The sequence below is a fragment of the Myxine glutinosa genome, chromosome 4 (genome assembly GCF_964187855.1).
Source record: "Myxine glutinosa chromosome 4, kmMyxGlut1.1, whole genome shotgun sequence".
NCBI classification, from domain to species: domain Eukaryota; kingdom Metazoa; phylum Chordata; class Myxini; order Myxiniformes; family Myxinidae; genus Myxine; species Myxine glutinosa.
In genome coordinates, this window is record NC_136264.1 from 65,181,107 (window position 1) to 65,204,808 (window position 23,702).

Consider the following 23,702-nt stretch of genomic DNA (forward strand, 5'->3'; position numbering starts at 1 on the left):
ATAAATTTAGTAGTATTTCCAACTTCTTTGCCTTCGTTTTCCTCTTTGCATTCGTCGTTTTTGTCTTTTCCCCTCATTGGGCAGCTACGGTGCGATACGGCCAAAGTCTGGGTGAATCGGGTGAGTTTTGTTAGGTCGCGGTCTTACACCACCGCTCGGTCTATAACATCTAACCGCGATCTATAACAATATAATAAGGGGAGCGGTGGACAAGATGGGGAGAGAGGGGGAAGGACACAAACACAACATTTGAGGGCAGGGACATCGAGAGATCTGTGGGAGGGAGAGAGCTTTGGGGGGGGGCATGGGAATGAGGGGCGGGGGGGTGGGAGAAGTATAAAACATATGGACACTGCAAGGACTTCCAGGAAAGAAGTTGGAATTTCTAAAAAAGTGGATCTGGGGTGAATTAGCGGAGGTAGAAAAGATCAAGGTTTTGGATGGGGGAAGATAAGAGATGGTGGTGAACAGCTGTTTTAAAGACCTGGAGGGAGGAGTGGGATGAAGGGAGTGTGGGAGTTTGTTCCAGAGGCGGGAGAAAAGAGGAATGAAAGAGTGAAGGTGAGCAGAGAGCCGAGATTTCGGCAGTTTAACCATAAGAGGGTTGCTGGCAGAGTGGCAGATCTTATGCGACCTGTAGGAATATTTGGGGGACAGAGCACAGATAGAGCTGGGGGAGCAAGGCCGGAGAGGAGTCGGTAGAAGACAGAAAGAACACCTATGTGCCTGCGGTGAGTGAGTGTTGTACCAAGAGCTATTAAGTTTCAGTAGTAGGCGATCACAAAACTACATTTTAGAAGTTTTTATGGAAGAATAAGCTCATTCAATTCCCAAAAACTTTGGACATCCCAGTAAGGCCGATGGGTCGCCGACACCTTTTGGTACCAAATGCCTCGGCCACAAGTCAGTCAAACGGGAACCCGGCATAATTCGGCCTTTAACATGCCTCGCCCAGATGCTTCCTTGCTTTCCGCATAATTGCCATAGCAAATATTTTATGTTCCCTCCACTTTGTTCTTGCTTTCGGTTGTTTCCTTCCTTTCAAGGACAGTGCAGCCAATTGTGAGTGTACTCAACCATATGAAGGGTCAATCAGAGCAACATCCTGTACATGAGACCTTTTATGAGGACAATCCATGTTAAAATTATCAAAATGCATGTCGGATTTCCATCGATTACTATGTACTTAGCAATGATAATTGATTTCAAGATTTTGTTTTGTCATTTGAACAAAATTGAGTGGCCTGTAAAGCTTAGTACTTTGAGATATTTGGAGTTGGTGGTGAATTAAGCAGAACGTCATATTGTGTAGGTTTGTATCATGATCCCGACATTATGTCATTATGCATCTTGTATCTATTGGCAAAAGACACGATATAAATACAATTAATTATTAGCCTGTCCCCTGCACAGCAGGAGACGGGGTTTTGTAATCACCTTTGTGTGTGTGTGTGTGTGTGTGTGTGTGTGTGTGTGTGTGTGTGTGTGTGTGTGTGTGTGTGTGTGTGTGTGTGTGTGTGTATGTGTGTGTGTGTTTTTACATCATTTACAGAAATCCTTTAAATTATTTATATTTAAGTTTAGGTACAACCAATACTGTACGATTAATTAAATGCATTTTTAAATAAGAATTGTATAAGAGAAAAAAGAATTTAAAATCATAAGAGATCGAATTGTGAGAAATAAAATTTTTTTTTAAAAAGGTGTGTGTGTGTGTGTGTGTGTGTGTGTGTGTGTGTGTGTGTGTGTGTGTGTGTGTGTGTGTGTGTGTGTGTGTGTGTGTGTGTGTGTGTGTGTGTGTGTGTGTGTCCGGGCCATGACTTTTATACAATTTGAGCTATTGTCATCAAATTTTCACGAAAGCTTTATCTATCTATAATTCCAGTAATCTCTGTGTGTCTGTCTGTGTGTCTGTGTGTCTGTGTGTCTGTGTGTCTGTGTGTTTGTCTGTGACCGCTGTTTCTCGACAACCACGGGTCCGATATACTTGAAACTTGCCAGGTATATTGCTGGGGACCCGAGGATGTGCCTTTTCAAGGTTTGAAATTAATCGGACAAGTACCTACCGAGCTATGTCCAAAAAACGCTTCAACCAATCAGAGAGCAGCGAGCTATCACGTGTGCCGAACCGTTAATGCAATGCAAGCGTTAATGCGTTAATGCAAGGCTTTTCTTTTTTTCCCTCTTCTCTTTCTACTTTTCCTTGCGATTAAATTGCAAACAGCCAAAATACGTTGGCGCTAATTGAATAATTGGCCATTAACACTAAAATAATCGTAACTGCGATATGCCAACTTCCGGACAGTGCAGCCTTCCCTGTTGTTGTTGTTTGCAGCAGCTGTTTGCAGCAAGGCAAGGCTTTTCTTTTTTTCCCTCTTCTCTTTCTACTTTGCCTTGCGATTAAATTGCAAACAGCCAAAATACGTTGGCGCTAATTGAATAATTGGGCATTATGTTTTACAACTAATAAAAACGAATTTGCGATTCATTCGCTTTCCTGCGCGTTTGTGTACGCGATGGCGATTTCTTTACCAAACTCCGGAAGCCGTTCGCTTTGGACCGAACCATTGCATGTAAATAGAGGGGGGGGGATTGTCACCACTCGCAAGCCGTTCGCTTTGGACCAAACCATTTCATGTAAATAGGGGGGGGGATATAATTTTAGATATATATATAGTACGGGCATGCCCTAGTTATGATAATACAGGGAAGGAAAATTAATAATTTTGTCAAAAGGTTAAAGGTCAGTGACACCTAAAATCATGAATTTTCATCCAATTGACCTGAAGTTTAAATTTACCATTTGAGTTTTGTTATCAAATTTTCAACAAAGCTATATTATAAGGATATGGAGAAGGTAAATTAATAATTTGGTCAAAAGGTCAATGATCGATGTGTATATATATATATGTTGCTCGGCTTGGCTACGCCCCTCACGAAAGCGCACGCTGTGTCGCACTTTTGACGTTCGCAGACGAGGCTGAGGGCATGCGGTGCGGCTTGAGGAGAACTCTAGAATAAACAAGAGATATCCATTTTTAAAAATACTATCGTTTAATTAACGATATCTGCCAAACCACGTGCCCTATCGCAAATTCCAAAAGGACATTTTAGTAGACTGACATGCTGAACAGATCTGTGAAGTTTCCCCTCGATTGGATCAAAAATGAGGGAGTGGCTCGGTTTTAAAGGTTCATGCTTAAAAACGTCATAACTCTGAAACCATGTGATGCATGACGTCATGCTCGCTGACTTTTTTGTTCGTCATGGGTATGCGATTCTGCCTGCAAGGTTTGGCCTCCATCTGTTCAGCCGTTGCAGAGAAAAAGGGGTTTTCGTGTTTTCACGAAAAACAATATGGCGGCCGAACCACGTGACCTGTGACGTCATAATTACCATTAAAATATTCTACAGACCGATTCCCCCCTACAGTGAAAATTTAATCTCAATCGGTCCAATCATTGCGGAGAAAATCTTTTTTAAAGGAAATTAAAACTTAAAATGGCACTGAGTTAAGGATCATCAGAATTATCAGAATTACCAAAGTTCAAAGTGCCATAACTTTGTCAAAAATGATCGAAACGTCGTGAAGTTCGAACTTGATCTGTAACTTATCATGGGAAGCCATGTGCCAAGTTTGAAATCATTAGCATTAAGAGTTTAGAAAAAAAGTCCGGAAAACTGTTCTTTGCGTGACGGACTGACGGACGGACAGACGTACAAACTGGCAGAGTGGGGTGCTACCTATAGATCAGCATCACATAAAATCATCAATTTTCACCCAATTGACCTGAAATTTTAAGAATGTGCATATTTGGTCACAAAATTGCTTCACCAATCAGAAGCTAGAAGCAGAATATTTTTTAGATCCAAAGCTCAAAGGACAAGGCTGCATAAAATCATAAATTTTCATTTTGCAGTTTTTCTTTTTAACTATTTTTGTTATTTGAACATACAGAAGATGTCTGAATACAAAGGGATGTGGACGAGCTTTGCATTTTCAGATGCTTTCTAGTTAGGCTATTATTAGTCCCCTACCGGTGTACACCGGAGGGGACAATAGGTTTGCACGCCGTCACTCCGTCACGCAAAGAACAGTTTTCCGGACTTTTTTTCTAAACGCTTAATGCTAATGATTTCAAACTTGGCACATGGTTTCCTCATGATGAGTTACAGATCAAGTTCGAACTTCACGACGTTTCGATCATTTTTGACAAAGTTATGGCACTTTGAACTTTGGGAATTCTGATAATTCTGATGATCCTTAACTCAGTGCCACTTTAAGTTTTAATTTCCTTTAAAAAGGATTTTCTCTGCAATAATAGGACCGATTGAGATTAAATTTTCACCGTATGGGGGACTCGGTCTGTAGAATATTTTAATGGTAATTATGACGTCACGGGCCACGTGGTTCGGCCGCCATATTGTTTTTCGTGAAAACATGAAAACCCCTTTTTCTCTGCAATGGCTGAACAGATCGAGGCCAAACTTTGCAGGCAGAATCGCATACCCATGACGAACAAAAAAGTCAGCGACCATGACGTCATGCATCACATGGTTTCAGAGTTATGACGTTTTTAAGCATGAACCTTTAAAACCGAGCCACTCCCTCATTTTTGATCCAATCGAGGGGAAACTTCACAGATCTGTTCAGCATGTCAGTCTACTAAAATGTCATTTTGGAATTTGCGATAGGTCACGTGGTTTGGCAGATATCGTTAATTAAACGATAGTATAAAAAAAAAAGGATATCTCTTGTTTATTCTAGAGTTCTCAGCCTCAGCCTCGTCTGCATACGTCAAAAGCGTGACACAGCGCGTGCTTCCGTGAGGGGCGGAGCCAAGCCGAGCAACATATGTATACACATCGATCATTGATCGTGAACCGGAAAATATAATAAATTACTGATATTTAGCGACTCGAAAGGTTCTTTATAAACAACGTATTTTCTCGTGCTTCTGCTGACCTGTCTGCAAGGTGTATAAATCGAAGTCCCGAGTGCGAATCACAGGTGAGCCCGTCCTGAGGTAATTAGCGATTGGGAACGATTCAAAACCTGTGGGTAAATAACCCTTGGCAATTTCCCCAACAGTTTTCCGGACGACAGACTGCCGGTAGGGGACATGTATTGCAACGCAATACTCAGAATGCTTGTTATTACTATTATTATGTACATATTCAAAAACTCCTTATTGAGTACAGTGGGAAAGGTCTTTGCCCAAGCTCTCTTGGGAAGACTGCAGACCCTGGCGTTGCACATGTATCCGGAATCCCAGTGCCAGTGGTTTCCAATCTGGACGGTCAACAGTGGGCATGATCGTCTTGCTCAGGCAAATGCATGAGAAAAGCCATAAGCCGCACCAGCCCTTTTACATCACCTTCATCGAACTAACCAAGGCCTTTGACTTCGTTAGCAGAAGTGGTCTCTTCAAACTTCAGCATAAGACTGGCTGTCCACCTGCACAACATGGCCGATATCGTCATTCCATGAGAAAATGCATAGCACGGTTAGCTGCAATTGAATGGCGTCAGAGGAATTTTGGATTAGCAGCAGTGTGAAGCAGGGCTGTGTACTGGTACCTACATTCTTTAGAATATGAATTTTAGTTCCACCACCGGTTATGTTGTCACTCCTGCCTGTCTGTCTGTCTGTCTGTCTGTTTGACTGTGAAAAGGTTATCCCAAAAAGTTGGGGACGGATTCGGGCGAAATCTGGTGGACAGGTTGGGTATGTAACAAGGACGAATTGGTTTTATTTTGGTGAAGATCTGGATCCGGGTACTAGAATCTTTGAAGTCATTCTTCACCATTGGCTGATAGGGCGAAAGCCAATATATAGCACGATATCTCAAAATGTTGTAGACATATTTGGACAAAATGTGGTGGATAGGTTCGGAGTGTAACAAGGAAGAATTGATTCCATTTGGGTGAAGATCCAGATGTGGATAAGAGAATTATTTTAATATTTAAATTGATTCTTCACCATTGAGATACAGTCGTGGCCAAAAATATTGGCACCCGTGCACTTTTTTCAAATAACTCACAATTTTCTCTTTATACAAGTTGAAATTGACAAAAGTATTTGGTCTCCACAATTCTTTATTTCACTGTTAATGTTACAGAACCTTTGTTTTTGATTCAGAACTTAATAAATCCTTTTAAATAAAAAAATAAAAAGAAATGATATTGACAACATTAGACACCCGAGACATAATATTTGGTAGCACGGCGTTTGGACAACTAACTGCAGTCAAGCACTTCCTATAGCCAAGAACGAGCTTCCTACACCTCTCTACTGGCAGTTCAGCACACTCTTCCTGTGCAAAGTGCACCAGTTCTCCCAGATTTGAAGGATGTCTTTTCCCAACTGCTGTTTTCAGATCTCCCCACAGGTGTTCAATGGGATTTAGATCTGGACTCATTGCGGGCTACTTCAGAATTGCTGCTACTACTACTTGCTGGCTACTACTACTTGCTGGCTACTACTACTTCAGAACAGTCCAGCGTTTTGTATTCAACTATTCCTGGGTGCTTTTTGAAGTGTGTTTGGGGTCATTGACCTGCTGCAAGACCCATGACCTTTGATGGAGACCTAGCTTTCTGACACTGGGTTGAACATTGCGCTCCAAAATGCCTTAGTAATCTCCTGATTTCATGATGCTGTGCACACATTCAAGGCACCCAGTGCCAGTGGCAGCACAACAACCCCAAAACATCACTGGACCTCCTTCATGTTTGACTGTAGGGAAGGTGTGCTTTTCTTTGAAGGCTTCATTTTGTTTTCTGTAAACATAGAGATGGTGTGCTTCACCAAAAATATCTAATTTGGTCCCATCTGTCCACAGGACATTCTCCCAGAAGGATTTTGGCTTGTTCAGGTGTGTTTTGGCAAACTCCATTCAGGCTTTCTTATGTCTCTCTCTCAGCCTGTCTATCCGACTATAGAATCTCCTTTCATCGAGTTCGTGACGGATGGTGCGAGTTGAAACGGCCGTACCTTGTTTCTGAAGGGCAGCTTGAACCTGTTTTGCAGTTGATCGAGGTGCTTTCTCCACCATTTGAACAATCCTTCGCTGCAATCTTTGATCAAGTTTTCTCTTGCGGCCACGTCCAGGGAGGTTGGCTACAGTGTCATGGGCCGTAAACTTCCTGATAACATTGTGTACGGTGGACACAGGAACATCAAGATCTCCTTCGATGGACCTGTAGCCTTGAGGTTGTCCATGCTTGGCTACAATCTTGTGTCTGACCTCCTCAGACAATTCTGAGGAACACACCCATTGCGGTACAAACAGTGAGACAAAACAGCAGAATGACTCCTTTTCTCTATTCAAACTGGTTGAATGAGTGATTTTTATATTGCAGGCATCTGCAACTCACCACAGGTGAGTTCAATTCCCAAGTAACGGAGAATCACCTGCTTGAAATCTAATTATTTCTAACAACTTCAAAAAGGTGCCAATAATATTGTCCGGACCATTTTAGGATTTCTGTGTTGAATAAGCTAAGATTTAGTAGTTTTTTCGTTTTTTTTGTTACACTGCAAACCAAAGAAATATTTATGTGGATAACAAAAGATTTTTTATTTCAACAATTTTCTGGAAGAAAAAAATTGTTTGAAAAATGTGCAAGGGTGCCAATATTTTTGGCCAGGACTGTAGATGGGGCCGAAAACAATAACTAGCATGATATCTCAAACAGTTGTGGACAAGTTATGACAAAACTTGGAAGACGAGTTGGTTAGGTGACAATAACAAGCTGATTAGATATTGGCTCAGGTCCAGACCCAGATCCGGCCTATCAGTGGGATACAAAACAAACTGTTCAGCCTGGCAGAGTGGTGGAGGTGTGCGCTCTACCGAGTGCCATTCTAATCTCTGCTGTTTTGTATGCCGTTGGAGATTTGACTGAGGGTATTTACCTGCACACCAGGACAAATGGGAAGCTGTATAACATTGCAAGGGTTTGTGCAATGACCAAAGTGAGGGAAGTCCTTATCTGAGAGTTGCTGTTTGCAGATGATTCTTATCTGAGAGTTGCTAAATTGGGTGCAGATAAAGAGGATCAACTGCAACAAGTGGAAGACCAGCTCTCCCACACCTGCAAGGAGTTTGGACTGACTATCAGTGTAAAGAAAACCAACATTATGGGCCAGGATGTGGAAACTCAACCCTGCATCACCATTGACAAGCATATTGTAGAAGCAGTTGAGAGCTTCCTGGACACAAAAAGCAACAGCAGGTTTGCCAAGGTCACAGCCATTGTGGCAAAGTTGTGTAAGAGAGTGTGGACAAACAGCAAGCTGACAGAAAAGATCAAGCTCCACGTGTACAAGGCCTGCGTGCTTAGCAATATTCTCTACGGAAACAAGTCCTGGACAATATATGCAAGCCAGCAAAAGCGCCTTCATACCTTCCACTTCCACTGTCTCTGACTAATCCTTGGCATTTCATGGCGGGAAAGTTACCAACACAGAGGCGCTCCTTCATACAGATATACCCAGCATGCTCTTTCTCCTTAGCAAGCGGCATCTCCGATTGCTTAGTCATGTACATCATATGGAGGAAGGCCACATCCCAAAGGACATGTTGTACGGCAAGTTAGCTACTGGTACAAGATCAAGGGGCCATCCCCAACTCCACTTCAAAGATGCTTGCAAAAGAGATTTGAGGGCAGTTGAAATCTGCGTTGACACTTGGGATTCCTTGGCTGATGACCACGGCAGTTGAAGTCACACTGTCATCAGGTGTGAAACTGGCAGACAAAAGGAGAGTTGCCTACAGAGCGCACAAGCGAGCTCAGCGCAAGGCCAAAGCTGCAGCCGGCTTTATCCTCACTTTGTTTGTCTGCAGTAACGGTGTATGAGCCTGCCACTCCCAGGTTGGATTGTCCAGCCACAACAGACACGGCTCATCTACGGTACTTGAAACTGAGATAACCCGGGCGCAGCCCATCATCTTTCGAAGTGGAAGGATTTCTATGATTTAAAATATAATCTTCATACAAGTTGTTCCACTAATCATATTTAGAAAACTAATGTTGGAAAAGAAAAATCCTTGCTTGTTACAATGGTGCATTGAAACAAATTGCAATCTCGTAGAACAAACATCGCAGACATTTCTCTAATGTATTCTTGCTTGTTTTGCTTCAAGATCATGATGGCAAGCAGCAAAGCGATTCAGTGCAGAGCTTGATTCTTTCTTCTCATTCCAAGGGTAAATTGAAACATCAAAAATGATGAAGCCATTCCTTTTGGAATTTGCCAGCAGATGTTTCATCAAAGGGGTTTTCTACGTGGCACGTGAATGCCAGACAGCTGACCTACAAGGAAAAGCATCACAGAGGTCTTTTTGAGGCTGAAGGATGATGAAGGGTACAAAATGTTAGAAACAGAGTAAAATAGTTGTTGGTGTTGGACAGTGCACACTGAAGATTAAAAAAAAAAAATTTATAATACTAAATGAAAAGCCACATGTTATAAAATGTGTTATCAGGACACCATCGCTGCTGTCAGTGTCAGGTAAAAATGAGGCAATACATTCAAGCCCCACACTTTCATTTCAAGCACAGATAGGCAATGCCATAATAAACCATTAATCCTGGCATTCGGAGAAATAAATCAGCTTTTGGCAGACCACTGCGAATGTTATTTATACACAATACATCACCCAGACATCAGCTGTGTGTGGGAGGGAGAGAGACAGAGACAGAGACAGAGACAGACAGACAGAGAGAGAGAGAGAGAGGACAGAGAGAGAGACAGAGAGAGCCAGAGACAGAGAGACAGAGAGAGTCCATGCATGAACATGATGACAATGCTATTAAGGTGCTCAGACAAACTTAGACAGAATAAGTACAATGGAGTGGAGGTATAAATACATGTGGATGCAGAGTTACTAAAAAAAACTGCAGGACACAAATGGCACCAAAAAGTGAACAGAAAGGTGGAATATGCAACAGCTCCATGTTCGAGTAACGTGTATTTCTCACAATCACAAGTTCATCGATTGATTAAGCAACGCCTGATTGATGTTCATAGCAAGTGCTAAAATAGTACAATTGTACTTTTATAAAGCAGTCGCAGCTGCTCATTTGTAGGAACTAATATCGTTAGGGACACACATAGCTGGGAAAGATAAAATTATCTCGGAGCATTCTCCAGAGAATCGCATGCCCGAGATGTCGAGCTCAAGAAAGAAGTAACATTCCCAGGGAGATAAAATTATGTTTATTGCAATTTGACTTATATAGCCGCATCACATGTCCTAGCACTTGCTGACGTCATCTTCCTCCAAAATAATTTATACTCAATGATATCAGTTCATTAAATTGTGAAGACTAATGTCGATCTGCATCGACGGACAGGTCGATCAATTGCATCGACAAGACATCGATCGAGGTATGCTAACCGCCCTGGGAGGCAAGGAGAAGCTGACATTTTGGGTGTTTACCCTTTGTCAGGGATGACAGTATACCAATGTCAATGTTCCATCAATTTCATCCACAGTCTAATCAAACCATTTCTGCACAACCTGGTACAACTTACATACCCAATGGGCCCATCAGTTGGAAGACTGTGCAGAGGATCATGGCAGCGAAAACAAGTTCCTGCAGGATCAAGAACGTACACCAACATCTCCTCCTGGAAGAAATTATACATTTTCAATTCTTTCAAACTGTAATTCAAAGTGAATGACTTTCACATGGGATATCTACCATATAAAACACAATGTGTATTTGTGTGTTTGTGTGTCTGTCCCCCTTTACAAGGGTAGGTTTTAAAGGCTTTGAGTAGTGCTTTAGGAGAGATTTGAGTGGGGTGGTTTAATGGGCAATCTTTTAACACGACTGTGTGTCCACTGGTTAAAAGACCTAAAAGACTACCAAAATACCCGAAGGACCCAAAAGACCCCAAGGATCGAAAAGACCCAAAATACCCCTAGGATCCAGAAGACACCAAGGACAGATAAGACCCAAAAGACCCAAATGACCCAGAGGACCCAAAAGACCCCAAGTACCCAGAAGTCCCAAGGACCCAGAAGACCAAAAAGACCCTGAAGACCCAATGGACCACAAACACCCAAAATACCCTGAATACCTAAAAGACCCTGAAGACCATTAAAGACCTAAAATACACAAACAACCCTGAATACTGTTAAAGACCGAAAAGACCCCAAAGAGCCAAAATACCCAAAAGACCCTGAAGACCCAAAATTCCCCAAAAACCCAAAAGACCCCGAAGACCCAAAATACCCCCAGGATCCAGAAGACACCAAGGACAGATAAGACCCAAAAGACCCAAATGACCCAAAAGACCCCAAGGACCCAGAAGTCCCAAGGACCCAGAAGACCAAAAAGACCCTGAAGACCCAATGGACCACAAACACCCAAAATACCCTAAATACCTAAAAGACCCTGAAGACCATTAAAGACCTAAAATACACAAACAACCCTGAATACTGTTAAAGACCGAAAAGACCCTGAAGACCCAAAATTCCCCAAAAACCCAAAAGACCCCGAAGACCCAAAATACCCCAACCCAAAAACCCCCAAATCGCATTCGCTGAGTGTGTGGTGTGGTGTGAGCAAGCGTACTTACAGATTAGATCGATTTCATTTGCGTGGGCACTAGGCCTATAGGGAGCCCAAAATAATTATTGGTCTGGTTTACAGACTCCCGTGACAAAAATAAATGAACAAATTTTTATTCCTCCGCCATTGAATGTGGCCGGAGGCATTATGTTTTCGTGACCTATGATGTCATAAATTTATGACATCATAGGTAACATGTTTTGGAAGCCATATTGGACTTAACCTAAAACATTAAAAAAGCATCTTCTCCCAAACCACCAAATTGATAGACTCGAAACTTTACGTGTGTCATTGACTAGGCATGGCGATTAAAAGATGATCACGAAAACATCATTGGTCACATGGTGTGGCAGCCATATTGGATTGAAGGAAAATATTCAATAATTATATCTCTGAAACCGCTTACCCTATCGATGCAAATTTTTACAAATATCATCTAGCACCATTGCTGCATATAGTTTGAAAATGATGACGTCATAGGTCACGTGGTTTGGCAGCCATCTTGGATAGAAAACCTAACCTTATCTGATCAACACAAAACTTCACATACGTGATCCCCTACCCATACATATGCAGAGTGTACATTTTTTACTCTAGTTTAAGGTCATATGTCACGTGGTGTGGCAGCCATATTAGCTTGAAAGCTTCTTTTTTTTTTTTTAATCCCTTCTCGACAACTGCTTCACCGATCGATGTGAAACCTGTCATGTCTGGTGAAAATGTGATACTTCAAAACAGCTGAAGGGATTAAAATCAAACTTGTTAATTTTTAGGACAGAACGAGGGCATATACCCGTTGTGGGACTATCCAGAGGAATATTGGCAACGCAGTCGCATTGCTCTCGTTTTTTTTTTGTTTTTTTTTCAGATCTGAGCAGAAAATAGTACATATCAAAAAAATGAGGCTGATGGGGATGATAATTAGACGATAAGAAACTAAGAATTTATTTTACTTGGCCTAAATAGGCTCTAATATTTTATTGTATCAAAGAATAGAAAGTATTGAAAGCAGCGAGAGTAGCTCTAGCAAACAATCGTCCACATGTAGAGCGTCTCCAGGGTGTGATCCGTTAGCAGGCGGGCTGCTATCACTTGCCAAGCGGCTTGCTTAATTCAAAGCGATCACACAAGCACTCGAACAGAACTGAGTGCTCGGCACCACTTAACAACATGGCAGTCTCCATGGAAAAATGCTATCTGGTACTTGGAACAAATGCTGTCGGGCCATCGTTATCAGTTTTACTCGATCCTGTTGTGACAACTTCCCCAAACAAATTTATTGTGTTATAGCAGCTAGTGTCGAGTAAGAGGGAAATAAATGGAGAGTCAAAAGGAGACCCCGGCCAAGCTCATCTACTGACTGACCGCTGTGCACGTTTGTAGATCTAAAATAATTGGGATGAAAAGGAGGGTAAAATTAAAGTATGAAACACACCTTTCAATCGTTTTTTGAGAATATTATTCTGTGAACATTTATTTGCCTGTCCTATCGTTTTGAATCAGAGTATGGCGGGCATTTTTGCTAACTTAATGAAGCAACTCTCTGGAATCGCTTGCTCCGCTTATCAAGCGGCTAGGTGAGCAGAACGACAGGTTTGGATAGCGATAGCAAGCTGCTTGTTAACGGAACACCCTCATAAATCAGCTTAATAGAGGCATCCAATTGGAATGACTATATTCATACTAAAATAAAAGGTACTATAGAAGGAATTTCAAAAAAACAGTGAATCTAAAGCAAAAGCACGAGATAAATTAACAAAAAAACGAAAGTACAAAAAAAAAAATTGGCCGGGAGGCAGCTTTCGCCTCTCAGTTTCGCTTTATTGCTCATAATATTGAGACAAATAATTCAACATTCATCATCAAAAATATAACGAGGTGAACAAAAACGTACTTTTGACCCCACTTTGCCAACCATTTATTTGCGGTGTATACGTACGGCGTGAGGCAGCACTGTGCAGATGGCGCAATGGACTGCATCGGGCAAAGCATCTCGCTCCAGCACTCCCGCCAAATGCAGCAAGGCATCCTGTGTGGAGTCAGACAAACACGCACAACGTTCGCTACATCGGGTCAAACTTTTAAAAGCATCGAGCACGGACAAACAACTATAGTGAAGGCTTTGGCGGGCCTCATGGCATCCTCCTGACTGTGGAGCTACAAAAGAGACGTTTGTACAAGGTGTTACTGTCAGAAGTGTCACTTTGTACAAGGTTACGTCGCTGCTCAAAATGAGCGCGCAACGAGTTGTTTAATAACTGCTTCATTCATCAGACCATTGCTGCCGCTGCGTGGCGCGCTCTCGCGAGATCTTACAAGATCCCGTTCGAGTCACAAGGAGATATGGTATTTACACAAAACACGGAACCGAACTGACATGGAGCGGGAACAGCATTACATTACACGCATTCCGGGAACAGCATTACATTACACACGGGAATAATCAAATACGCGAACCTTGCTGGGTGGATGCATAACGAAAATCGAGAAGGTACCTGCAGGCAGAGGAGGGGGGGATGGGGGCGGGGACATGGGCGGAGACGTGGGCGGGGCACGGAGGTATATATAGAACTGTGGTATATAGATTCTATTTATAACTCCGTGGGGCGGGGACGTGGGCGGGGCACGGAGGTATATATAGAACTGTGGTATATAGATTCTATTCATAACTCCGTGGGGTGGGGGCAGGGACGGAGGCGGGAGCAGTGGCGTCACTAGGGTTGGTGTCACTCAGTGTGGTAACTCATGGTGTCAGCCCCCCTCCCCCCCCCTATGGACCTCCTCCTGTACCAGACCATACAGAATCCTTAGTAATGTTTTTTGCACTAATGTTACTCGTAAATCGTAATTCCCGTATATCACTGAATGTAATGGCAATAGTAGTGACATAAACAACTAGCAAAATTAAAATTACACCTTCTTATTACTCCTTCTTTTCCGTTAATGACTTAATTCTCAAAAAAGTTATTGACAAGTCAGAAGACGACGATGGTTCACGAGCGAGCGGTATTCTTCGGTCGATTTCGAAAATTCGGTTAGATTCCGACAACTTTGAAAATTTGACCTTTGTGATCTTGAAATGTCAAAACGAAGTTTACTGACCTTGAAATGAGATAGAAAATAATGTATAATCAGTTATGAGGTTAGTTAGCTACACAATACCGAAAATTCGGTTCGATTCAGACAACTTCGAAAATTTGACCTTTGTGACCTTCAAAGGTCAAAGGTCGAAGATTCTGAAATTTGTTGAAAAACTTGTATTTCATGATGTATGTGATAATATAAGATCATGTACGACATTTCACCCTATCAGGAAGCGAACATTGTAATAAAACCATCAAAATCGACTTTTCTAAATTTCGTGACCTTGTGACCTTGACCTTGGGGCGAAAATGAAAAATCGAGCTCCGTCGGGCTAGACACATGACATTGGCCTAACCAAATACCGAAACCCCTGTCAGATTCCACCAAACCCCTCGGATAAGATGTGGCTTGAACTCGATTACCCCCTAACAAGACATCTTTTTCGGGCGTGGCTCCGCCCACAATGGGCGCAATACGCCCACTCTAGGCAGGACACAACTAGATCATGATATCAACCTCCCACCCAAGTTTCATCAAGACCGGATGATATCATCGGGTAGTTATGCTGCGGACAGACAGACAGACAGACACACACCCATGACGAATATAGTGGTCACTGTTTGATAACTCGTGAACCAATATAGGTTCACAAATACTAATTACCACAATATTGTAGCTAAAACACCAGAAAATTTGACAAAAGCAGCGACTATAAAAACACCAGCGGCAACGAAAACAGCGCGTGCTTGCGGCGCGTGCAGACGAAACCACGTGATTCGAAGCGTCATTGTAATTGGGTAATAATGACCGCTCTGACCGGAGCGCATTAGAAGGTTCAAAAAGTAAATTAGCATAGAGTTTTAGCCTTGTCGGTATATTGATACATGTAAGCTGGGCTTACGGAAAATGTTTTTGTTGTTATAACTAACTACAGGGAAATTTTAATAAAAATTAATACATTTTTGCTAAAATTTGGTGTCACCCCCTCTGATAGTGTCACCCGGTGCGGTCCGCACCCCCCGCCCCCCTCTAGTGATGCCAGTGGGCGGGAGTAAATGAAAGCACAGGAGACAGAAAATAATGTTTGGTTTAATTGTTAAATAGATATTTCTTCACCACTTTTAATCGTTGTTCTTTTTTTGGATAAATATATTGGAATGAGGACATTAATGTTTTTTTATGTCCTTTTGCGCTCGATTAGCCCCGCCTCCCAAAAAACGGCGAATTATTACCCACATGACCCTTACGTCTTCGCGGGCGTTATTTTGCTGCGGGTAGATTTTTTCATGATTTTGACTATCGGAGGATTCTTGACCAGAAAACTCTTCGTCAAATTCACTTTCTGACAAGTCTGCCGCGAGTTGTGCAGACATTATCCTTTGCGTGCTGAGACAACCTTACCTTTGATTGTCACGCAGATGACGTCATGATCATCGCAATTTTTAGGGGCGGTACCTGGCGGGTTTGCTTTTTCAACAGTAACCTCAAAAGTTATTAGAATTTAAAACCACGTTCGGTTATTTGTTTATTAGTTAATCTATATAATCACATCAAAAACTAATTTAAAATGTTTTCTGTGTCTGTGGACCTTGAACACACCACAGGAACTTGAGTAGAAAACAAGATCCCACATACAGTACAAGGACTTGTTTCCATCTAATGGGAAATTAGTCTTTATAGAGATTCGAGTCGCGGAAGAAGATGAAGCAAAGTTTCGGTCGTGAGTCCTTCTTTTGTTTTGAATCGAAGGTGGTTATCATACCTCTCATCATTCAGTTGATATAATTATAACTAGCGTGACTCGGCGTGCTCAGCACGCGTCACCACACGTCGTTTCAGAGGGATAGGCATCTTTGACCATTTCGGTGTCTTTTGGGTCTTTTTGGTCTTCATGGTGTTTTGGGTCTTCAGGGTATTTTCGATCCTCTGGGCCTTTAAGGGTATTTTGGGTCTTTGGGGTGTTTTGGGTCTTCGGGGTCTTTGGTGTCTTCAGGGGCTGTTGGGTCTTAATGGTCTTTTGTTTCCTCTGGGTCTTTGGGTTCAAGGGTCTTCATGGGTCTTTTTGGGGTCTCTTTTTGGGTCTTTTGGGTCTTCGGGGACTTAAAGGGTCATCAAATGTCTGAGGGGTCTCAGTAGTCTAAACGTAATTAAGAGGGTTAATGAAGAGTGTTAAAAATTTTTTGAAGAAGAAGAAGACGTTTTAGTCGCATATAAACATACATACAAACCGACATAACCATATACGTTTGCTCTATTATAATGAGATTGATTGTCATTATTCACATGTACTCCAACAAAACCATTCTTTAAAATTTCAAAGAATGATCCCTGAACCAGTGGTGAACACGGTTAAGTACTGTCACCCATTGCACCTGCATGCCATGTGCAACGAACGAAACTGATTCATTTTACAATGTCAATGAGGGAATCATCTGCTATTCTAATTATCTTGGTTTGGGGGAGAAAAGAGACACCTGTATGCTGTAGTTGTTCAAGATGACCTAGTGTAATCAAGGGACCTTTATGACTGAAGTTCATGGCTGGAGCCATGAGGCAAGTGCAACGAGGACACATATCATGGCTGGAAGACCAGTGGTGGATAATGGCACAGAACAACACCCATGGACCATGGTAGTAACAGTGGAAGGGGGTTAGACAGGACACCGCTCTCCGGTGGGCGTGGGCCTAAAGGCTGACAGTAAGTTAGCCGTCACCCACAAGTCAAATTTCCTTACATCTTACATCGACGTAATATGAAACTTAAACGCTGTAGTGCTTCATGTTCAGTTTGCGTAGTGGTTTTGTTCAGCTGTAATGGTTCATGCAGTAATGTCCTCTAGAGGCCTCTTTACTTATAAATTCCCCTTCTCTCCTCCCTTAAACCTCTTCCCCCATTATTATTTGACCTCCTACCTAAAATTGTTACCATGTTCTTCTTCTTTTTAATCAATCTACTCTGCTCTCCCTTAGGTACGCATTAGGTCGATGGCTCCGAAAAGGAAAATGAAATCAAGAGTGCTGAATGAAGTACAGGTGCTTGAGCTTTGTGCAGGTGTTGCAGGTGATCCATACGAAATGCAATGCAACATCACAGGTATAAGGCAATGTACACGGCATCCACTACTATCTCCCAGAAGATCATTTTATCTTTACGAAAACTGGTCGTTCGGGCGAGTTTTGTTGCTGCGTCATTGATGATGTGCCAGCGCTGGATCTACCCAGGTGAAGGTCAGAACCCGTAGTGGTCTCGGAGATCAGGATTAGCACGAACTATACATCCGAACAGTCTCCCAGTCCCTTCTCTTCATCCTGTATAATGCCAGCTTCAAAGCAAAGTCCCGCAATGAAGTGAAGATTCACTCCCGAGCTCTCCTGCAGGGTCTAGTCCAAATGTCTACACACCCTGCTGCTCGCTAATTTGAAAAGCCACCGCTGAAGGCTGTGTCGCCGTGGACCATGAAAGGGATTTTTTTTTTTTCCAAGGGCTCATTGTTGTGCGCTTTTGCAGAAATGTCAATGAAATTCACATTTCGTGATGCACAGCGGTGAATGCATGATGAATGATTTGGGGGGGGCAGGGCACGCCCTGCAGAAGATAGGCGAGAGAATATTAATGGCATCAACCCTGCTGCCGTGACGTGACATGCTGCGACTGCAAAGTTTTTCTCCCTTGCAAAGCAATCCCTTAATGGCATTCCTACTCATAATTCACTGCGTCCGGTTATTTATTTTCTTCAACAACGGCAAAGCTTTATCTCTTTTGATTAATGATCTGTTTGCCCGTGATGTCATTGCTCAAATAAGTATGGTGGTGCTGGATTGAAAAAACCTGAAAGATGGTGTAAGAAGAGGTTGCCCGACATGGCAGAGCACCTGAGACGGGGCAATGCAAATTTTCTTCGAAAGTAGCTGCAATGGGAAGGAATTTAAAAAAGCAAAGCGTTAAAAAAGCAAAAGCAAAGCATCGAACTTAGGTGCAAGGAAAGGACAGGAGGATTTGTTGGCAATTTTCTATGCGGTGGAAGGTGAAAATGGGAAAGAAAATGCTAAAATCGTACTGTGATTACTTTCACGTGCAAGGCTCTGGATTGTATCCTGCAGGAAAAGTAAAGTCCAGCCGGAAATGTGCCGAGCAGGTGAAGGTCACCGAGATGCTCATGCCAAGTGGAAGAGCAGTCGCTCCACAACCTTAAACATCTGCTGCACAACCAAGCACATCTCACAACTGAATTGCTCATTAACTATAGTACTGGTGACTATATTAAATACATTTTATTACCCAGCGCACGCGAAGCGAAAAGTGGGATTAAGCAATTGGTTCAATTCTGTCTGTCTGTCTTCTCGACAAACGTCAGTTTATTACTGAAGAACAACTTGATTTCAATTGAATGTTATATTTTGAACATGAATAGGTAGTTTGGCACTACTTTGGCACCGAGTTCGTCCCAATCGTGCACACGCAGAGAGTGAGATTATTTTTACTCTGTCTGTCTGGCAGTCAAACAAAATTGAAAATCATTCCAAACAAGAAATTTAATGTTTTAAGGATATCATAAAGGACAGAAAAACAGGCATGAAGAGCTAATGTGACATCTTAAATAAAGTGGTGTAAAAGACGCTGCATCAACGGTGGTGAAATTCTGAATTATTTTTTCTACGACCTTTAAAATCGTTATTTTATATTTATTTTACAAAATAGTATGGCATTTTCCATTATCACGACTAATCAATTTGCCGCTTGAATACCCCAACCATGTCCTTGTTTCTAAAGACAGCGCAGGGTAAGATGTTTTATGAACTCTCTTGTTACCTCTGCCACCAGGTTGTTTTCACCCCTCTCCGTTTCTCTTTCTGCGAACATGATATCTCAAAAGGTGGCGGATGGATTCAGCCGAAGCTTGGTGGACAGGTTGCGTGTGCGACGAGGAAGAATCGATTCAATTTTGGTGAACATCCGAATACGGATCCGAGAATTTTTAAGTGATTCTTCACCATTGAGAGATATGGGGCAAAATACGATATATATAGCACGATATCTCAAAAAGTTTTGGACGGATTCGGAATAAACGAGGTGGATGAGTTGGTTAGGTGACGAGAACAAGCCGATTTGATTTTGCTTCAGGTCCAGATCCAGATCCAGCCTATTAGTGGGATACAAAACGTAAACCGTTCAGACTGGCAAAGGTATGCACTCTACCGAGTGCCGTTCTATTTTTTTTTTTTTTCTGATATTCACACTGTATCCATTTCTTTAGCACTGATCCAAGGCTCATGGAGGATCACTCGCAGGAGAAAGACATTAGGAATCATACATTTACTTTTACATTAATTACAAGGACATTAGTAGACGATGGACAAACATATGGTATATGGGATCCTGACCCTGGCTAATCTGCTTGATGAGTAGTAGCCATGGGGTTCAGATTGGAATGCGAACAGGCTAACCCATTTCAGGCAATTTTCACTCTATATTTTCTCATTTTCATTTCGGCAAATGCAGGAAAAATGATCATTTTCATTTTCACCCCGACATTGCCAGGTCATTTCGGGAACATTAACAGGACATTTTAGTCCCTGCTCTGTGCTTAAAATACCGTATATTATTTGACACTATTTATTTTGTTAGCTTATATGCTTATTAAATAACAAATATGAGAGATATTGGGAAAGTTTCCACAAAAGATATTCCATTAGTACAGTGCATTCAGAAAGTGTTCAGACCCCTTCACTTTTTTCACATTTTGTTATGTTGCAGCCTTATGCTGAAATCGTTTACATTCATTTTTCCCCTCATCAATCTACATGCAATACCCCATAATGACAAAGAGAAAACAGGATTTTAGAAAGTTTTGCAAATTTATTAAAAAAGAAAAAACTGGAATATCACATTTACATAAGTATTCAGACCCTTTGCTATGACACTTGAAATTTAGCTCAGGTGCCTCCCATTTCTCTTGATCATCTTAGATGTTTCGACACCTTGATTGGAGTCCACCTGTGGTAAATTCAATTGATTGGACATGATTTGGAAAGGCACACACCTGTCTATATAAGGTCTCACAGCTGACAATGCATATCAGAGCAAAAACCAAGCCATGAGGTCGAAGGAACTGCCTGCAGAGCTCAGAGACAGGATGGTGTCGAGGTACAGATCTGGGGAAGCCTACAAAAAAATTCTGCTGCATTGAAGGTTCCCAAGAGCAAAGTGGCCTCCATGTTTCTTAAATGGAAGAAGTTTGGAACAACCAGGACTCTTCCTATAGCTGGCCGCCCGGCCAAACTGAGCAATCGGGGGAGAAGGGCCTTAGTAAAAGAGGTGACCAAGACCCCGATGGTCACTCTGGCTGAGCTCCAGAGATCCTGTGTGGGGATGGGAGAAACTTCCAGAAGGACAACCATCACGACAACACTCCACCGATCTGGGCTTTATGGCAGAGTGGCCAGACGGAAGCCTCTTCTCAGTGAAAGACACATGAAATCCCGCTTGGAGTTTGCAAAAAAGCACCTAAATGACTCAGACTGTGAGAAACAAGATTCTGTGGTCTGATGAAACCAAGATTTAACTGTTTGGCTTCCTTCTGGCCACATTGCCATAAAGCCCAGATCGGTGGAGTGTTGCAGTGATGTTTGTCCTTCTGGAAGTTTCTCCCATCTCCACCCAGGATCTCTGGAGCTCAGCCAGAGGGACCATCGGGTTCTTGGTCACCTCTATTACCAAGGCCGTTCTCCCCCGATTGCTCAGTTTGGCCGGGCGGCCAGCTCTCGGAAGAGTCCTGGTTGTTCCAAACTTCTTCCATTTAAGAATTATGGAGGCCACTGTGCTCTTGGGATCCTTCAATGCAGCAGAATTTTTTTTGTAGACTTCCCCAGATCTGTGCCTCGACACAATCCTGTCTCTGAGCTCTTCAGGCAGTTCCTTCGACCTCATGGCTTGGTTTTTGCTCTGATATGCATTGTCAGCTGTGAGACCTTATATAGACAGGTGTGTGCCTTTCCAAATCATGTCCAATCAATTGAATTTACCACAGGTGGACTCCAATCGAGGTATAGAAACATCTCAAAGATGATCAAGAGAAATGGGAGGCACCTGAGCTAAATTTCAATCGTCATGGCAAAGGGTCTGAATACTTATGTAAATGTGATATTCCAGTTTTTTCTTTTTTAATAAATTTGCAAAACTTTCTAAAATCCTGTTTTCTCTTTGTCATTATGGGGTATTGAGTGTAGATTGAGGGGGAAAAAATGAATTTAAACGATTTCACCACAAGTCTGCAACATAACAAAATGTGAAAAAAGTGAAGGGGTCTGAATACTTTCTGAATAAACTGTATATAATATATCTAAAATATAAAACTGTTTGCTTGCTTAATTGCTTGGTTGCTTGATATGCCACTGCAAAACTAGTAAGTTCATCTGTTTATTATGTACTCCAATGTTAATATGTCTGTTAAATATGTAGTACAACCTGAATACATCTATTAAATATGTACTCCAACATGAGTGTCTATTAAATACGTAGTACAACGTGAATATATCTATTAAATATGTACTCCAACATGAGTATTAAATAAGTAGTACAACGTGAATACATCTGTTAAATATGTACTCCAACATGAGTATTAAATAAGTAGTACAACGTGAATACATCTGTTAAATATGTACTCCAACATGAGTATGTCTATTAAATACATACGACAATGTGAATACATCTATTACATATGTACTCCAACATGAGTATGTCTATTAAATACGTACTACAACGTGAATACATCTATTAACTGCGTACTGCAACGTGAATACATCTATTAAATATGTACTCCAACATGAGTGTGTCTATTAAATACATACTACAATGTGAGGATGTTTATTAAGTATGTTGTAGAATAGATAGTTACCTTGCGCTCGTGAAGCAGGTTAAGCGATCGGGTGCGTAGTACGTGCCTGCATTTTAAAAAATCATTTTCTCGGCAACCGTTCCTTCGATTAACACAAAATTTTCACCATAGCATGTGTCTACCATGCAGATTTTTTTTTAGTGATACTTATGACGTCGTAGGTCAGACGGGCACAATCTTGGAAAAATCGAAAACATTTAGACCTCGATAGCTTCAAAACCGCTCCATGGAAAAGATTGAAGCATGGTTCATTGTAAAGAACTCCGCATGGGGAATAAGTGGCGTTAGCAGTGATGTACGTCATTGGTGCCTTCAATAAATTGCACGGGGTAAGTATTTTATGAATACCATATAGTTATTTCTGTGAAGATCCTCTTGCCACATATACGTGGCAAACCACTTTAGACCCAGAAATAGGCTGGATCAATGGGTGCACTGTTTGTGGGATGGACGTTAAATGGGGGAGTTGTCTACCAGCCTTAGTCGGATGTTAAATATCCCATGGTGTCTTTCGTGAAGAGTAGGTGAGTTCCCGCCAGGATCCTAAACAAATGACTAATTCCTGCCCTTACTAAAGATGCTGGGAAGGCAATGGCAAAACCACCCACCCCCCCGCCCCCCCCCCCCCCCCGCTGCACCGCCCTGCCTCCCCCAGTGTATTTCCTTGAGCAGGAAGCTGCTTCAATAGGAAAATTTATGGAATAAATCCATTACCAGAGGTATTGGAACAGCTCCACCTCAACGTAACTTGAAATGAATCCTCCCAGCATGAATATGCTTATTTTCTCACAATAAAAACAAACAGCAAAGCAGAATTTGTGAAATCTGTATGTAATAAATATACCATGAGATAAAGATCTGACTTTCAAAAATGAATGGCCAGAGGTTTGCAAGATTTGCCTCACATTTGACCTTCTCAAGTCAACTCTTGGTCATTTTCCTCAGGAAGTGCAGCACCACAGGTCATGGCAATGTAAAAACAGAACATTCAGCCAAAAACGATTCCCAGATTCGGCCAAAAACGATTCCCAGATTCGGCCAAAAACGATTCCCAGATTCGGCCAAAAACTATTCCCAACCGTAAATCTCGAATTGGTGCTAAATCATGTGTTGGCTTCCAAAAATTTGTTA

The 23,702-nt window shown here is 42.0% G+C and overlaps 1 protein-coding gene across 1 annotated transcript in view; it reads right to left on the minus strand.

Moving 5' to 3' along the window:
• PDE2A (phosphodiesterase 2A) overlaps positions 1-23,702 on the minus strand; it is a 376,017-nt gene that overhangs the window by 238,847 nt on the left and 113,468 nt on the right. Inside the window, exons 3-4 of the mRNA XM_068112452.2 lie at positions 13,532-13,621; positions 10,551-10,642 (exon numbers count right to left, since the gene is read on the minus strand). Coding sequence (XP_067968553.2) covers positions 10,551-10,642; positions 13,532-13,621 — 182 coding nt within the window. The remainder of the gene's footprint in view (positions 1-10,550; positions 10,643-13,531; positions 13,622-23,702) is intronic.